The 16,330-nt window shown below is 39.9% G+C and overlaps 1 protein-coding gene across 1 annotated transcript in view; it reads left to right on the plus strand.

The window, feature by feature from the left end:
- The first annotated feature begins 500 nt into the window (after positions 1–500).
- CLVS1 (clavesin 1) overlaps positions 501–16,330 on the plus strand; it is a 95,864-nt gene continuing 80,034 nt past the window's right edge. Inside the window, exon 1 of the mRNA XM_075024335.1 lies at positions 501–889. Within this exon, the coding sequence (XP_074880436.1) occupies positions 501–889 (389 nt within the window). The remainder of the gene's footprint in view (positions 890–16,330) is intronic.

Consider the following 16,330-nt stretch of genomic DNA (forward strand, 5'->3'; position numbering starts at 1 on the left):
AGTGTGTTCTAATGGTAAGTTGAAACAACTTCATATTAATTGTCAGTTAATCAGGCTGCCTTTCTGAAAGCTTGAATATATACATTCAAGATGTCAGTGACTGCCCTATCTTAAATGTACCCATTCTGAAATTATTTCACTGCTGTCCTTTTACATATGAAACACACAAAGCAATTTTATTGCCATATAAAGTTCAGAAATGAATTCCTGTAAGCTTTATATACATATTTAATCTTTCTTTTATATATTTGCTTTTTCTTTTAGTAAGTGATGGAATAAACAACACTTTCCTTTGGATGGATTATACTACATGTGAACTGCCTGTTACTCTTTCTGCAAGAATAAGAAAAAGCCCTTCGCTTTCATTTGTTGAATACCAGCTTGATAGCAAAAAGCTTCTGAATGGCTCACGCTCACAACAGACCATCAATTGAATGGGATCAGCCATTCTCCTACTAAAATATCTGAAGTTAAGGATTTGGAAAAGAGGTTTTGAAGAGATGACCCATTTACAAGCTGGACTTAGTCCAGAGACTATAGAGAAAGCCCGCCTGGAACTGAATGAAAACCCAGACATTTTGCATCAGGATATCCAGCAAGTCAGGGACATGATCATCACGAGGCCCGACATTGGGTTTTTACGTACAGATGATGCCTTCATCTTGAGATTTCTCCGAGCCAGAAAGTTTCACCAAACTGAGGCCTTCAGACTGCTGGCTCAGTACTTCCAGTACCGCCAATTAAATCTGGATATGTTCAAAAACTTCAAGGCTGATGATCCAGGAATCAAACGGGCTCTGACAGATGGGTTCCCAGGAGTACTGGAAAATCGTGACCACTGTGGCAGGAAGATTCTTCTGCTTTTTGCAGCCAACTGGGATCAGAGTAGGTAAATGTAGATAGTGTCCTTATCTTTTCACATACACTTACACTAAACTTGTAATTGAGTATTTGTGACCATACTTAAAGCAGCAAGGCCATTTTTAGTGAAATATTTTGTAACTATGAGTCCATTTCACTAGAACTTCTATCTGATCTGATCACCTCTCATTCTTCAGACATAACACCATTGAGAGATAAGGGTATATCATAGAATCATAGAATGGTTTGGGTTGGAAGGGACCTTAGATCATCTAGTTCCAACCTCTATGCCATGGGCAGGGATACCTTCCACTAGACCAGGTTGATCAAAGCCCCATCCAACCTGGCCTTGAACACTTCCAGGGATGGGGCATCCACAACCTCTCTGGGCAACCTGTTCCAGTGCCTCACCACCCTCACAGCAAAGAACTTCTTCCTCACATCTAATTTAAATCTACCTTCTTTTAGTTTAAAGTCATTACTCCTTGTCCTATCACTACATGCCTTCTGGCTTTCTTGTAGGCCCCTTTAAGTACTGGAAGGCTGCTATAAGATCTCCCTGGAGCCTTCTCTTCTCCAGGCTGAACAACCCCAACTCTCTCAGCCTGTCTTCACAGCAGAGGTGTTCCAGCCCTCTGATCATCTTTGTGGCCCTCCCCTGGACTCACTCTAACAGGTCCCTGTCCTTCTTCTGTTGGGGGCCCCAGAGCTGAACGCAGTACTCCAGGTGGGGTCTCACCAGAGCAGAGTAGAGGGGGAGAATCACCTCCCTTGACCTGCTGGTCACTCTTCTTTTGATGCAGCCCAGGATACGGTTGGCTTTCTGGGCTGTGAGTGCACAGTGCCAGCTCATGTTTAGCTTCTTGTCAACTGACACCCCCAAGTCCTTCTCCTCAGGGCTGTTCTCAAACCACTCCTCACCCAGCCTGTATTTGTGCTTGGGATTTCCCGGACCCATGTGCAGGACCTTGCCCTTGGCCTTGTTGGACTTCACAAGGTTTGTATGGGCCCACCTCTCTAGTCTGTCAAGGTCCCTCTGGATGGCATCGCTTCCCTCCAGTGTGTCAACTGCACTACAGAGCTTGGTGTTGTTGGCAAACTCTCTGAGGATGCTCTCAATCCCACTGTCCATGTCACCGACAAAGATGTTAAACAGAGAAAAAAACTACTAGCTTTTTATACGACACACTGATATTTAGTGACATACTAACTATCATTGTGTCAAATAGCTCATTGTTTTTTTCCATAAATATTTACAGTTTTAGCCAGATAATGTCTGTTTGCTACAAATACATTAATACCTATTATATAATTGCTTCAGCAATATCATAGACTAGCTGAACAGGTTGACAGAAAGCAAATGTCTCAAAACGTATGGGGGTTCTCATAGCAGTTCTGGTGTAGAAGGAACTGACCATATTTATCCTGTCTCCAGACTTTGTTTTGTTTTGTTTTGTTTTAACCATTTCAGGTATTACAGTCTGTGTTATGAGATTTGCACAAACTGCATTGTAATTTCTACACACTCTCATTACTGTATGCTTGTTAGACTGATAAATGGGAGATTCATGCAAAGCGTATTCTCTGTTCAGGTCATTTCTCTACAGAATAGTATGAACAAAGATATCTCCCAGCCATTATTTTAAAATGATGTCCTTAAATGTTAATGTGATTAGTCAGCTTTCACTACCTATTTGAAGTGATACAGAGAAAAGGGGCTAGTCCAGGAACATCATGTTCACATTGTCCTCTTCATCAGAAGTCATTCCATTCCATTTTCCCTGCCTTCACAGTGAGATGGAGAAATGTAATCAGCTGTAGGATTGCCATGTGCTCTTTTGATAAAAATCGGACCAAAACCCAAAATTCAGATTCAATTTTTGTGTATCATAAATTCTGATGAGTTCCAGGTAGGATTTTGTCTCAGCAGTCTAAAGTTGTCCATGAAAATGTCTCATCTTTAGGAGTCAATAGATCAGAGCTTTGATTTTATGTTACAGAAATTGTTAGAGAACAATACACATATGCCTGTATTTTTTCATGTTTGTTGTCTTCTGGGAAAACCTTTCATCTCCATGTGAAAACAGAGTTCAGAAGTGTTTCTCATTTTCCTCTGCATGCACAGATCTGGTAAATAAATGTACAGAAAATGTTACAGAAATGCAACTTTGCATATACAGAAGTATTTGGTGAAATCCAGAACTGAAGCCAATGATAAAAGTCCTATTAACTACAAAGTGGCCAGCAGTTTATCTCCTGTATTTCTGAACTGTGAGCTTGCCTTTCTTCCAACCACAAAACACTTCTTTTAGCAATTGGCCTAGAAAGAAAGATGAATGAACAGGTATCTTGAATAAATAGAAAGTATCAGCTTTAGAGGACAGAAGCACTGTAGCTCTGCTGGTTGCATTAAGGGATTTAGGTATTATACAGAGCCAGCTTTGGGTTTCTGATCCCTCAACAAAATGAATCCTTGTGATTAACCTCGTACATCAGGTCCTGCTCTTGGAAAGCTGAGTGCTGCTGTCTAAGGCTCCTGCAATAAGACTTTGACAGAACATTGATTCCTGTCAGATTTTGGCTCAAATTTTCTGCAAGTCCTTAATATGCATCCATGTATATGTGTGTGTGTGCAAAAACCAAAGTGATCCTGCATGCAAGATACCTGGTTTCTGAAAATGTAATTTTAACCTGAGGCAAATTGGATATACTTTCCTAAGACTCCTCAGTGAAATTAAAAATCAAGTGCAAATTTTACCTCTGTTCAGCCACTGGAGATCAACTCCTCTATGGATTCAAATGACAAGAAGTGTCATTTCTGTGGGCTTTTGTAGCTCTCCAAGTGCAACAGGGATTTGGGACAGGATTTGGGCTGTAAGTAAATAAAGGGATGACCTCTTCCTTTTTTACTGTCTAAAGGCATCATCAAGAGCAAAAGCTGTTAAGGAACAGGAAATTAGAGTGCAATGTCCTATTAAGCAGCAGGGAAACAGGTTATTGACCAGAAGAAATATATATTCATACATATTTCACAAAAATCCTTGAACAAACAGGCAATGTATATACCTTACACACGTGTATCTTGGGCAACCTTTCTATAGATGTGTCTTCAATGATGGAAAGATGTTTATAAGCTTACATTTCAGCTGAATGCTAATGCAATCAATTCATATGATGCTGTGATGCTAACATGCTAGAGAAAGAGCTCAGCCTTAGCATGTCTTTCCTAACTTTAATCTCCTTTGCAGTTGGCCGTGTCTTCTCTTTCTTTATGATTAAATCATAATTTATAAGGAAATCATAATTTAGAAAGGATAGTTTAAAATCAGCATAGATATAATCCATAAACTGATTTTCATTCCAGATATTCTTACCTTTTATACGCCTGGGAGTATGGTGACTGTAGGGATCGCATGTCAAGGAGGCAGAAGCAGCCTCATTTGTCTTACAAATCTATTGATTTTTAAAATAAAATGTCATTATTTGTGTAATGTGACCGCTTGGACAAATCAGATCCAAGATGTTTTTAAGGGATTCCCTGTATCAAAGATAAAACTTCTATATGAGCTTTTAGAAACATTTGTAATTTCATCTTCAAGAATGTAATTAATTTATAGATCTAACATCTCTACAAAACTAGGTTTTAATTTCCAGTCTCGATGTTTCCAGCTTCAGCTTCCAGCTGCTGGATTGTGTTAGTTTAAAGGGACCACAAAAATATGACAGCTTCCCATATTTATACTTTCATGTCCTAACCACGTCATCTTTTAACCTACTTTTGAATTCACTGAGGATGCAGCACTGTAGGGTAAGTTACTGTCAGGCAACAAGAAGATAGTACATTAGCTACTCCATAGCAGTGCTTCTTGTGTTCACTTTCAACCATGGTGAATGTAAAACGACTAACCCCATTTTCCTTGAGGACAAAACAACCTTGTGTTGTCCACAAGGTAAAGAACATACTTGTGGGCAGCCAGCACAGCAAAGGTAACATTCTGCAAAGTATGGCATTAGCTTAATGTCTTGCAGTCTATTTATGCTGCCAAAGCTTAAATAGATTGGACTTCTTTACTCTCAGAATTAGGAAGATTTTTTGGGTTGCTATTACTCTTCATCATTCTTTTCTGGACCTTTCCTATCATTTTAGCATCGTTGCTAATGTGCAGATGGATGAACTGAATACAAACTTGTACTAATAAACCATCCTGTGGTGACAACATCTCTTCTGTTCAGTATTTCCCTCCTTTTAGATATAAGATTGTCACTGTTTTCTTAGCTACTCTATCACATTTTGAGCTCATGTTCAGCTCAAATCTGCTTCCAAGTCACTGTTACCTAAAATACAAACACCACTGGTAAATGTGTCATACATTCTCATCCATAATGTGGGCACAGTCTAGCATGTGATTCACGCTCTTCTGCAGAGCTAAACCTGTCCTTCTCATCAACTATCATTGCATGGGTTTTGTGACATCTGCAAAGTTCACTGGCAAGAACTTAACTTTTGCTTCCACATCATAGAAAAAGATAATGATTATTTTTTTGACCAAAGCCTCATTGATGACTAGAAAAAAACCCACAAGGAATGATAATTCTTATCGCCAAATCACTAGCTGAGATCTATCATGGTGCCAGGGTTTCATTCATTTAGCATGTGCTGCATTGGTTTGATTTTGCTCTGTTTTTTTAGGCAGCTTTCTTAGAGATGATATCACCAGTTTCTCTGTAGGTCCTGCATAGTATATTTTGGATCTATTAGTTAATGTTAATCACATATGATACAGAACAGAAAACTTCAGAAGTATTGAAGGAGTGAAAATAAGCAGATGGGTAGAAAAGAAAAAGATCAGATTAGTTCCACACCGAGGAAGAGGAAAAATGTTGAGCTATATTACTGTACATTAGAGAATCCCTGCAGGGGAGGGCCATCATTCACTTTGATCAGAGCTCAGTCCTCAGAGGTGCAGAATAATCCAACTACAAGGTGTGAACTCACCCCAAACCCACAAAGGTTTCACATATACCACTGCTTATTGAGCACCTTATTTTTAAATGGAAATTGTGGAGTAATAAAGACAGACAAGGATGTCAAATTGATCTTGTCAGGAACTTTTTTGATGAAATAATTTGCATCATAAAAAATCCCAGTTTGTAAAACAAATACATGCATACATACAAGCATACAGTTTTGATGAGACCTGAACCAGGATTTCACATAAAAACAGATGTGCCGTGTGCTGGATTACAAATACTCTTTCTCACACTTTTTCATTTCATCAGTCTCACCAAACCTAAGCCCTCACTCCTCTGATGCACCTCTAGTGAAACTGAAGTTTTTAAAGAAGTCAGAGTGCCTTTTCAGCTGTTGGATCAAGGAAAGCCTTTGCTAACTATCGCAGCTGTTCCTAGGTCTGCTACTGCCTTCTAATATATCCTGCTCATACACCAGGGAGATGGGGGTTTGGGTGAACAAGTAATTCAACAGAAGGTGTTCATTAATCTTCTAAGTAAAGATATTTCCTTCAAGGTTGTTCAGCCAGAGTAAAATTTATTTCTGTGCGGAGAGCCAGCAGAAGGGCTATCTCCAGTCATGATCCTCTGCAAATAGGGTCTTAGGGTAGGGGGGCAGAAGGTTGCCCATTGTCTTTTGCAGTAAAATGGTAATTAATTTCTGTCTTCATGTCTGGACTGTTGTGTCTTAGAAGCTGTTACAGAGCTCCAAAAATTCTGTCAGTCAGTCGGATGGGAAAAGCTGCTAGCCATAAATTGTCTTCTGTTAACCAAGGAATCTCAAATGCCAGATACCTACCATTCTGTAGGAATGTGTATTGAGATAGGCTAAAGGGCAAGGAAATACTCTGACATAGTGGTAAACCAACAGCTATAAATATTTTAAAGGATAGTGATAGAAAAAATTATGTCCTTGCTGAGAATGCTCATAGTGGTGTAATTACAAGGATATTATCATCAGCAGATCCTGTTGGTATAAATGAATATGTCTCAAATGCTGATTATTCCAATATATTTCAAGGATAATCTTAGATGCTTAATATAATATGAAGGAATAAACATCTGTTGAGACTGATTTATAGTCACAGGCCAACTGTGGCAATAACTCAGCCTCATAGCTGTTTATTATGAGAGATTACAGCTGAAATATGGCCAGCCGTAACACCAGAATGATTTTTACACAGCAAGTCTTTGGGTCTGGTTAGGTGGTAGTGCTTCTGTGTTGGGAGATGCTTATAGTAATGCAGATTGAGGCTGTGGTTCAAGCTTTGCGTTGACTAATAAATAACCTACAAGCGCACTGTATTAAAAAATAATTCATATTACACTATTACATTACTGACCTAGTCTGAAACGGTAGCAGAATTCAGGGTAGTAGAGGAAGGAAGCACAGCATAAGCAGAATACTCATTTTGAGGAGTAACAGATGTGCAAGTTAAATGTTGGACAAAGAAGACGAAAAGGAGCTCTGCCTTGATATGTTTTAATTTGCCTGGAGGTGGCAACTTAATTCAGTTAGTATCATTTATTATGGGAGCTGCGTTTCGGAAGGCAATTGTAGTCCATACGAATGACAGAAGGAAGACATACACAAATGACAGTCCTGGGTAGGGCTGAGAAGGGAATCAAAGAAGAGGGAGAAAATGTCTGAAACAGGGAAAGAAAAACAACAGCTGGGAAAGTTATGAAGCATATGTTGAAGAACGAGAGAAGCCTGACTGAAAGGAAAAAAAAAAATCAATGGAGGAGGGTAAGGCAATCAAACACATATTGAGAGGGAAGAGAAGGTGACTGGATGGTGTCGGGCTGAGGGCTGACTGCAGAGCTGTGAAGTACAGCGCCAGCGGGTGAGGCAGAGACGATTGCTGGAGCTGGCCTGTGGGATAACAAAGGGAAACGGAGGGCAGACTGGAAAGTGGCTCTGGGCCACCTCCCTCCTGTGGAGAAAAGAAACCAAATCCAATCCCCAAGCTGTATAAATTGGATAGAAGGACAGTTGATTAAGAAAAATACACACATGCACACACACACCCTTCCTTCCCACACTGTCTCAAAAGACCCAAATTTTGTGTGAGAGTTTATGTCTGGGTGGCAGAAAAGAGAAACTGCATACAGCTGTGATAGCACTTGTCCCTTGTCCCTAGAAAATGACCCAGACTCCTACATAGGCCATGTATGTCATCCTTGCAGCTGGGTTCTGCAAAAGAACATTATAACAGAACTATAGCAACAGAATAGTACGAAGCCAAACAATATGACATCCCCCTTGGCTCTTTGTCCCTTTGACCCTTGGGAACAGCTGGTAACCATGAATGAGTGAATGCTCTTATAACTAGGAGTTTTTCGAGGTGAGACTTCATAGGAAGATATCAGAATATTTTTTGTCAGAGCTTTTCCAAAATCAAGTTTTCTAAATATCTGATATTCTGATCAGTTTCTAACTTGCCAACGTAATTAAAAGAAGCTAAGGCAAATCATGCATTGCATCAGGAGAAGACTGCAAAGAGTCAGGGGAAGAAAAAATCATAATTCTCTGACTACCTATTTAATAGGCTACATGCATTCAAAGAGTCAGAAAAGAGTGGAGACATTGCGCTGGAATCTTTAAAAAACATTTGAAATTTTAAAATTCTAATAATTTCTTGATATATTATTTTCCCAGGCTGTGATTTATTTCAGACTCTTTCCTCTGAACTCTAAGCCTCTGTATCAATTGCATTTTACATAAAAATAGTCACTTTTTCACACCCTGGTAGGTGCTGAGCATCCTCCACTTCCAGCACCCTCAAAGCAGCACAAGGGATGCTTGGGAACTGGTGCCATTAGCAGGCTGGGTGATCCCAGAGGAGTTACAGTGGACAGCATGAATTCAGTCAAGATATGCATGGTGTGGGGGTTGCTGAGCTCCGTGAAACAGCTGAATGGCATGTTGGGGTAAATCCTACCCTGCCACCACGGTCACCCTGCTTCAGGGTGTTTGTCTACCTTGGCGAGGCTAGAGGATGAGGGAGACATCAGCTCCCATGGTTGCACTGATGAGAGTGCCCTGATCATGTATCTCTGCGATGGTCTTGATAATATGAGGAAGCAAGTGGTAGAGGCATCTGTCTGCCACAGGCACCTAGAAATTTAACAGACCAGGCGGAGACAGAGGCCAGAGGAAAGGATGCAGGAGTAAAGGCATTCCAATAAACTAGCCTAAAAATTGAGTTGTTAAAGCTCTTCCGTACAAGATATTTTGCCTCTTTTGAGATGAGTAAGCCAATAAAACAGGTGAAGCATCATAATTAATATGCCATGACTGGAGACTTGTTTCCTAAAGAGAAGAAAATGGAATCACTCCTTGAGGAAGGGGAAATTTTTGTCTTAAATTCTGATTACACTCTCACAGTTTTTATTTTTCCTAAGTGCAGCAATCATAGGGGCAGTAAAAAGCAACTATCCCTTGCTCCCAGACCATGATAGTCTCAGCTGTGGAAACTTCTTGGAGGGTCCATTTGTATCAGGGAACAGAGGGCAAAGCCAGCCCGTTAGCCTCCTGCTGGAACTATTTCCTATGTAACTGCCTATTTTCTGCCCATGCTGAGCAAACTTGCATCAATAAAGATTAATTTTTAAGGGAAAGATAACATGCAAATATCTTCCTTGGTACTTTTTCTTTATAGAAAGATGATATCACTTTTCCACTACAGACACACAGTGGAAGGCACGTGTCTGTGCATGAATTAACACATGTGGTGCCAGTTATCTTTCATATATGCAGTATAAATCACAACACCAAGTAAAGTTATGATGCTATATGATCAATAACAATCTATTTGAAAAATGCATATGGATTATTTATATAATATCCCATAATACATCTTTAGAGGGCCAAAATCCAGGATTTGATTGAAACTGTAAGATACTAAGCTATTGACTACCATATTTTTGAAGTTAACGTATCAATGTACATAAGAAGAAGTATTTGTTTTTCAGAGGCAAATTAGCATGTTTTCCATTTTAACCTTGCCAACCTGGTGTGTTTCAAACACCTTGTTAGGGACCTGCTGCTGGCCACTGTCACAACAAGGATTTGGGGTGAGAGGAACCTTTGGTCTGATCCAGTAGAACCACTCTCATATGTACTTTACAAGACATGTACTTTCACATACTCTACAAGACATGCAGCTGATGGTCTGAATTAACAAAGCAGGAAGATCAAGACTTTTTTTTAATCCTTTTAGACCAATATGGTTTTCTTCATTGAGTTCCAGTTACAAGCCATCCCCATGCTTTCCTTGTTCTTTCCCATAGATAGTCCTGTGCTCCCTTCCACAAAGCCATAATTTCAGCTTCTCTGGTTTTATACCATGCCAGTAGAGGAATTGAATTCTGTACATTCAGTTATGAATGAAGTAATAAAGGTGAAAGAAAGTGTTAACAAGCACAAAGCCACTGCTACGGTGTGATGAGGAACATGTGCTCCCCTTGCCAGTGCTAGACCTTTCACTCTTTCCTTCCTTCTGACTTCCTTCACAGCAAATCCAAGAGATGCCAGTCCTGTATATTAAATATGCACAGATCAATCTACAGAATATATGTGGTCCCTATACCTCTTCAGAGTGCTAGGGTATGTGTTAGCACACAGAATTTCTTTTGTATAGGTATTTCTGACCAGGAAAATCCACACCAGAGTGTGATAACCTTATCTAAGATATCTCCGTCCTCTCTTATTATCTTTGACCTGTGATCCGCTAAGCTGTTCTCACTGTGAGGTTTCTGAATAGGAATGCATTGCCTTGCTGTCCCAGGGATAATCCCACCCATCTGTTGTGTAAGTACAAAAGGAGAAATGTGATTTATATTGAAAGAGAAAGAGACTGCTGAAAAATCCTCCTTCCAAATGCACTGCAATATTCATTTGAAAACTGAGATAATAAAGGAGGAGGAATAAACTCTGACCTAGGGAGAGACGGTAGGAAATCTTTCCATTTCTTAGGTTCTCATTTACATGTAAGCCACTTTTAGCTGGCTACTGCAATTTAAATTCAGTTTCACTTTGATAAAGCCTTCAATTCTGTTTGAATAAAAAAGCTTTGCAAGTCTGGGGAAAATCACAATTTGTGTATGCCGTAGCTGCCAATGAATGCCTTTCCTTTTTCCAGCATCTTATTATTATACTCTGCTAAAATGTATACACAGGTACATGTACCTTCACTTTCTTTCAGAGAACATTTTATATGATTCATTTAAAAGTAATTCAGGATCATTTGGGAGTTTACTTCAAAAAAAGGCTTATCAGATATAGACTCTGTCTTAAAAAACAAGGAGCCTTGTGAGACACCAGACATACCTGCCATTACTGGTTTAGTCCTGGCTGACATGTTTGTCTCTACTGGGATTTTCTTACCTCTTGGTTTGTTAAATAAGGTATTCACAGTTAATTAATAGAAGAAAATACTGATTAGGCACAAAAGGATTTGGGGGTAAAGGCTGGACTACAAATGGAATGATACATTAAGGTGATACCATTGAGGAAGCAATGTCTCTGAGCATTCCTACAGGAATGTTGTCTGCAGGACACCAGAAGTTATTCAGCTTTACTCACCACAACTGACCTGTAACCTAAGTACTAGCACAAGAGACAAATCTGAGCTAAGTCAAGAAAAGAATAGTAAAACAAAAAGTCTGGAAAATATGACAATGTAATAAAAGTTGAGGACAATAAGAGATGGGATAGGAATCTTCCTATATATTTAAAATTTTACCTTAATAAAAGGTGGTAGTGAAAAGTTCCCCATTTCCTTGGGGATGGGAACACAGAATAAAAGCAAACTAAGTAACCTTAAGCAGAAATAGATTTCAGAAAATTAGAAAACATTTTGCAATGATTGAGCTGGTTCAGGACCTGAACAGGTAACTGAAGCATTCTGTGGACTTCTCATCACTGGACTTTTTACTGAAGAAGTCAGAGACAAGCTAGGAGTACTTATGACAATGCAGCACATGAGATGTAAGAGATGCTGTCAGGTAACTTCCTATCCCCTATTTCTAGGATTAATTTTGCTTTGTCAGAAGCCTCTGAGGAAGATAAACTCAGAAGGCCCTTTAAGATATCTTGCAATTTAAGAACATAAACACATCACTAAGCTCTGGTATCTAAAAGTCCAACAGGCTCTCCTGCATACAAGAAATGCTGTGTAAATGCAATTTTCCCATCTGGGATTTTGAATACACGCTGGGTGGTTTATTCCTCAATTATATTTGAAAGTGGATAGTTCTGATATTTTATGGTGTTCCAGTGTCATTGTTTCCCACTCACTGTGTGCTAGGGAGGATAATTGTCACAAAACTTGTTGTCTCCAAGGTCTATTGCAGCCTTCTTGCTGGATGAGAACCTGTTTGAAACCACTTAATAATGCAAGTGTCCCAAATTTGTGAAAAGGTTGCTATGCCTATCTATGCCTATGTGATGTGGAAAATTGCAGAATCTCTAGGTAGGTAGCCCATCTGGAAATAGTCTTCCAATGGGGGCTTTCTGACATGACACCAATAAAAGAAGTTATAAGAATTAAGGAAAGTATCAGTGAGCAAATACTCTGTCAGGAGGACTATGCAGGTACAGAGAGTGAGAATGGCACTTTCTTGTGTCTGTCTGACTTTCAGAGGTATTGAGTTTTCCCATGGGAGGGAATTTCTGAAGTTCTGAGTGTGGCTGCTTGTGAAACATTACAGTGCAGACATAGTGTTGGCTACATGTTCATAGAGGGAATACTCCAGCCGATGCAGGAGCTACATGGCCTGTCCTGTTGGCTGCTGTCAACAAGAATAGCACAAGAAGGGCCTTCAGAGCTCTTGCTGATGCTGCTAATCAGCAGCTGCATCCCTACATCCATGGAAATTTAATTAGTGTAAAGCCACCTTCATCTTGACTTTGAAATACACCGGGGTATGGTTCTGGCACAGCTGGATATCTAGTCTCCAGGACATTAAATGCTGTTCTTGAATACTACTGGACCTACCAAGCCAAAAATACTGTACCAACCCAAACCCACTGTGGAGTGGGTTTGAACTTTAAGGCATTTACTGTGCTATCTCACTCAACCCAATGAGAGTCAGTGAAAGACAGTGAATAGCAAAGGTTATATTAATACATAATGCAGGGAGGTAACCTACAGGCAATTGTCAAATGTAATAAAATGCACAGACTTTAAATGCAGCTGCATGAAAACTCTTGCCCAGTCAATCCAAACCATGGCTGTTGAACTGGGTGACCGCTTACTGTGTGATGTATCTAAAAGAGCATTACACTCATAGTGGCCAGTTGTGCTCACCAGCAACCAACTGCCTACGTGAATTTGTTCATTTTTTGCCATCAGCCCTAAAAACTGGGTCCTAACACACTAGGATGAAAAAATTAAGCAAGGCTTAAGCCCTACCATAGAAAGTTTACTATCTAAATGGACAAGAGAAATGAAGCATTGAATAGCTTCCCTAAATGAACAGGAGTGTGCCAGGGGGTGAAGGGATCCCTGAGGACTGGGAGCGCTGGTGGCATCCTGGGGCAGCAGGGCAGGGCCAAGCAGCTTGCAGCTGGCTGCATCCTGGGGCAGGATTGCACCCCGGGCCTGACGGGGCTCTCGCAGGGATTGAACAAGGTCAGTGAATCAGTGACAGGGAAGAAATAACTCAATGTTTCCTACTTGTCACACCACTGCCTTGAAGACAAGGTCTTCTTTAATTCTGCTTCCCAAAAGATACAGAAGGAAACCTGAACTGGCCCCCACCTGACCCACAGAGAGACTTCAGTCCTGGTCCAGCTCTTACACCAGGGTAGGCAGGACAAATCCCTTTGCCTGCCTTTTTCTCCCCTGAGGAAGCTCGATGTCTCCCAAAGGCATGGTGGAAAATAAACCTCTTGGTTGCCACCTAAGTCTGGCCTAGGCTATGGCTCTCTATAAATGTCTACAAATGCCTCTTCAATTAAAAAATGGTTATTTTTTTATTCTGAAGTACCTAGAAAGATAAGAAGTGTTACTATGTTAATGGTATGTTGAGAAAACAACTATTTGCCAGGCTGGTGGTGCTGAGCAATTACCAAAGGCACGCAAGCCATGGACAAGACTCATTCTGCATGTGGTGAATTGCTCCAGGAATTGCATGGCAGGATAAGAGGAAAAGAAGCAAAGGAAAAAAAATGAAATAGTTATACTGGAAGAAGTGCCCAGCATCACAAAGCAGGTGTGATTTATAGCTCAGCACCTCAATTAGCTGTGTCCTCTGAGGAGAGGCTCTGGCCAGGACTGGGGGAGCGGCAGAGTGCAGGGGTGAGGTGCCGCAGCCAGGCTGAGGGGAGGAAGGTGTTCATCAATGTCCTCCTCGCTCAAGGGCCCACTGTGCCTCAGTCTTCCAGCACTGTACTATGTCATGCAGTTTCCTATTTCTGGAATGAAAAATGGGCTAATTCATGTCTTCAGTTATGTCGTGGGGCCCTTAATAAAAGTAGTGCGCATGACATCACCTAGGTTGGCATAGGTGAACTAAAAGTCTGGTTTCTGACTTCCATGAAACTATGAGTTAGAAGATGGCATGACTGAAGCAAGGGAACCTCCTTATCCAATTCTTTCAAAAACATATACATTAAAGGGTTCATGCACTTCCAAAGAGCAAGAAGGCAAAGAAAAGTTTTTTCATAACGTGATTCAGCAATGCATATACTCAAATGCATGCGAGCAACCCCAACAAATTCAACTATTCAGACAAAAAATGCAGCAATGAGAATATCCCTAAACCTTACGTTAGACATTTGCTTAAGTACCTTGTGGCTTAATATACTTCTTGTGCAGAAACGAAACCAGTGCATTTGCTTGACTGTTAAGCACTGTTGATTAATACTAAAATTGCAAAATATTAACCAAAGCTAAGTCAAGTGCATGCAAGGGAATGGAAAGATGAAGAGTTCTGGCAGATCGGGGGAAAAAAAACCAAAATTGAGAGGCTGGAAGCACTCTGGGTTTTGTGTGTTTTTGTGGAGTGAAACTAACTGCAGCATATTTGGATTCATTTTGCAAAGACTTGATCACTTGTAGTTTTTTCTCTGATAGTGCCATAAGGCCTTTTCAGTAACATTTTTGTGAAGTCAAAGCATTGGCTAAAATAAAGAGAAGTATGTACTACAGTTGCTTTTAAGCAAATGAATTCTGCTGTTGTAACAAATGTGTTGTAAGACTGTGCGTAGATCTACAGGAATGAACTCTCCCTGCCTGAGTTTCCCCTTTCAATACAGTATAAACTGTGGGGCAGTAACAGACAAAAAAAGACACCCGATGGAGTATTAAGAAACTCTGCACTTTCAACAAGTCATCCCATGATACCAAATTAAAGCTTTTATATATTAAATCTCCCAAAGGCCCTATCTTCCCTGTTATGGTGCAAACATCTCCAATGCCACCTCCTGAAAAGTAGGCTTTGCTACTTTTAAAAAAGACTTCAAGGTGAAGCTATTCCAATAAACCACAATACATTCATGGTAACAACCAGTCCCTTACTTTCTTAACATCAAACCAGTTAGATGTCAAGGAAAATTAATTGTGACTTTTTGTTTTTATAAAGGTTTTCTTACAGGAAAGAACAGATGAAAAAATCAGGTATTATTTTGTAAACAAGCTTGTACCAATGATTGTATGCAACTGCTTTCCAGAAAACAAGATGAAATAAAGAACAAGGGATGATTTATTTGTTCAGGGCTTCCACGTTAACCTCTAATACTGAAGTTTTCCTCCTGGCATTTTTCTCAAGGCCATGTAACTAGACTTGCTGTGGCAATTTCTACTGAGCCTTTTTTCTGTCTTTTTTTTTGCTGACTTTTGACAAAACAGGCCCTCCCTGCTGTCTGTATCTTCACTGAAGTGATCGCTACTGCTTGTGTTTGGAGTAAAGATCCTAGTTTTTCCAGCTAACTGGTTCCAGATCTGCCTCCTACAAATACCAATGTGAGGTCTGGCAGAACATCCTTGTGCATTGAGTTCAAAAGCACAAAAATTTTGGCTATTATTTTCTGTACTTAATTGTTACATATGTTGCTCCTTGAGCAATTATTTATAATTAAATGAGTAGTGTAGAGTAGTGACTTCAATTAACCACATTTCTTCAGTAATTCTCTGTATTGACTATGTGAGAATTCTTATTAGAAGTGTGAAAAAAATAATTATATTAGCTTCACAATAAAAAGCAATACAAACCGAAATAGAAGAGTATAAAACATTACATGATCAATGTAGTTTCCAGTTGTTTAGGAAACCTAAACTGCAGCCCTTTCCCCCAGAAACAGCAAACCCTGAAACACTGGTTGCCAGAAGCCAGAGACTAAACATCCACACATATAAGTATACTCTAATGTACAGAAGTTAGAGCGATTTAGGAGGTTGTTGATAACTTGTGTAATAAGAAATTAATGAAACTTTTCTTTCAGAATTCC

This window comes from Buteo buteo, chromosome 3 (assembly GCF_964188355.1).
Source record: "Buteo buteo chromosome 3, bButBut1.hap1.1, whole genome shotgun sequence".
Classification (NCBI taxonomy): domain Eukaryota; kingdom Metazoa; phylum Chordata; class Aves; order Accipitriformes; family Accipitridae; genus Buteo; species Buteo buteo.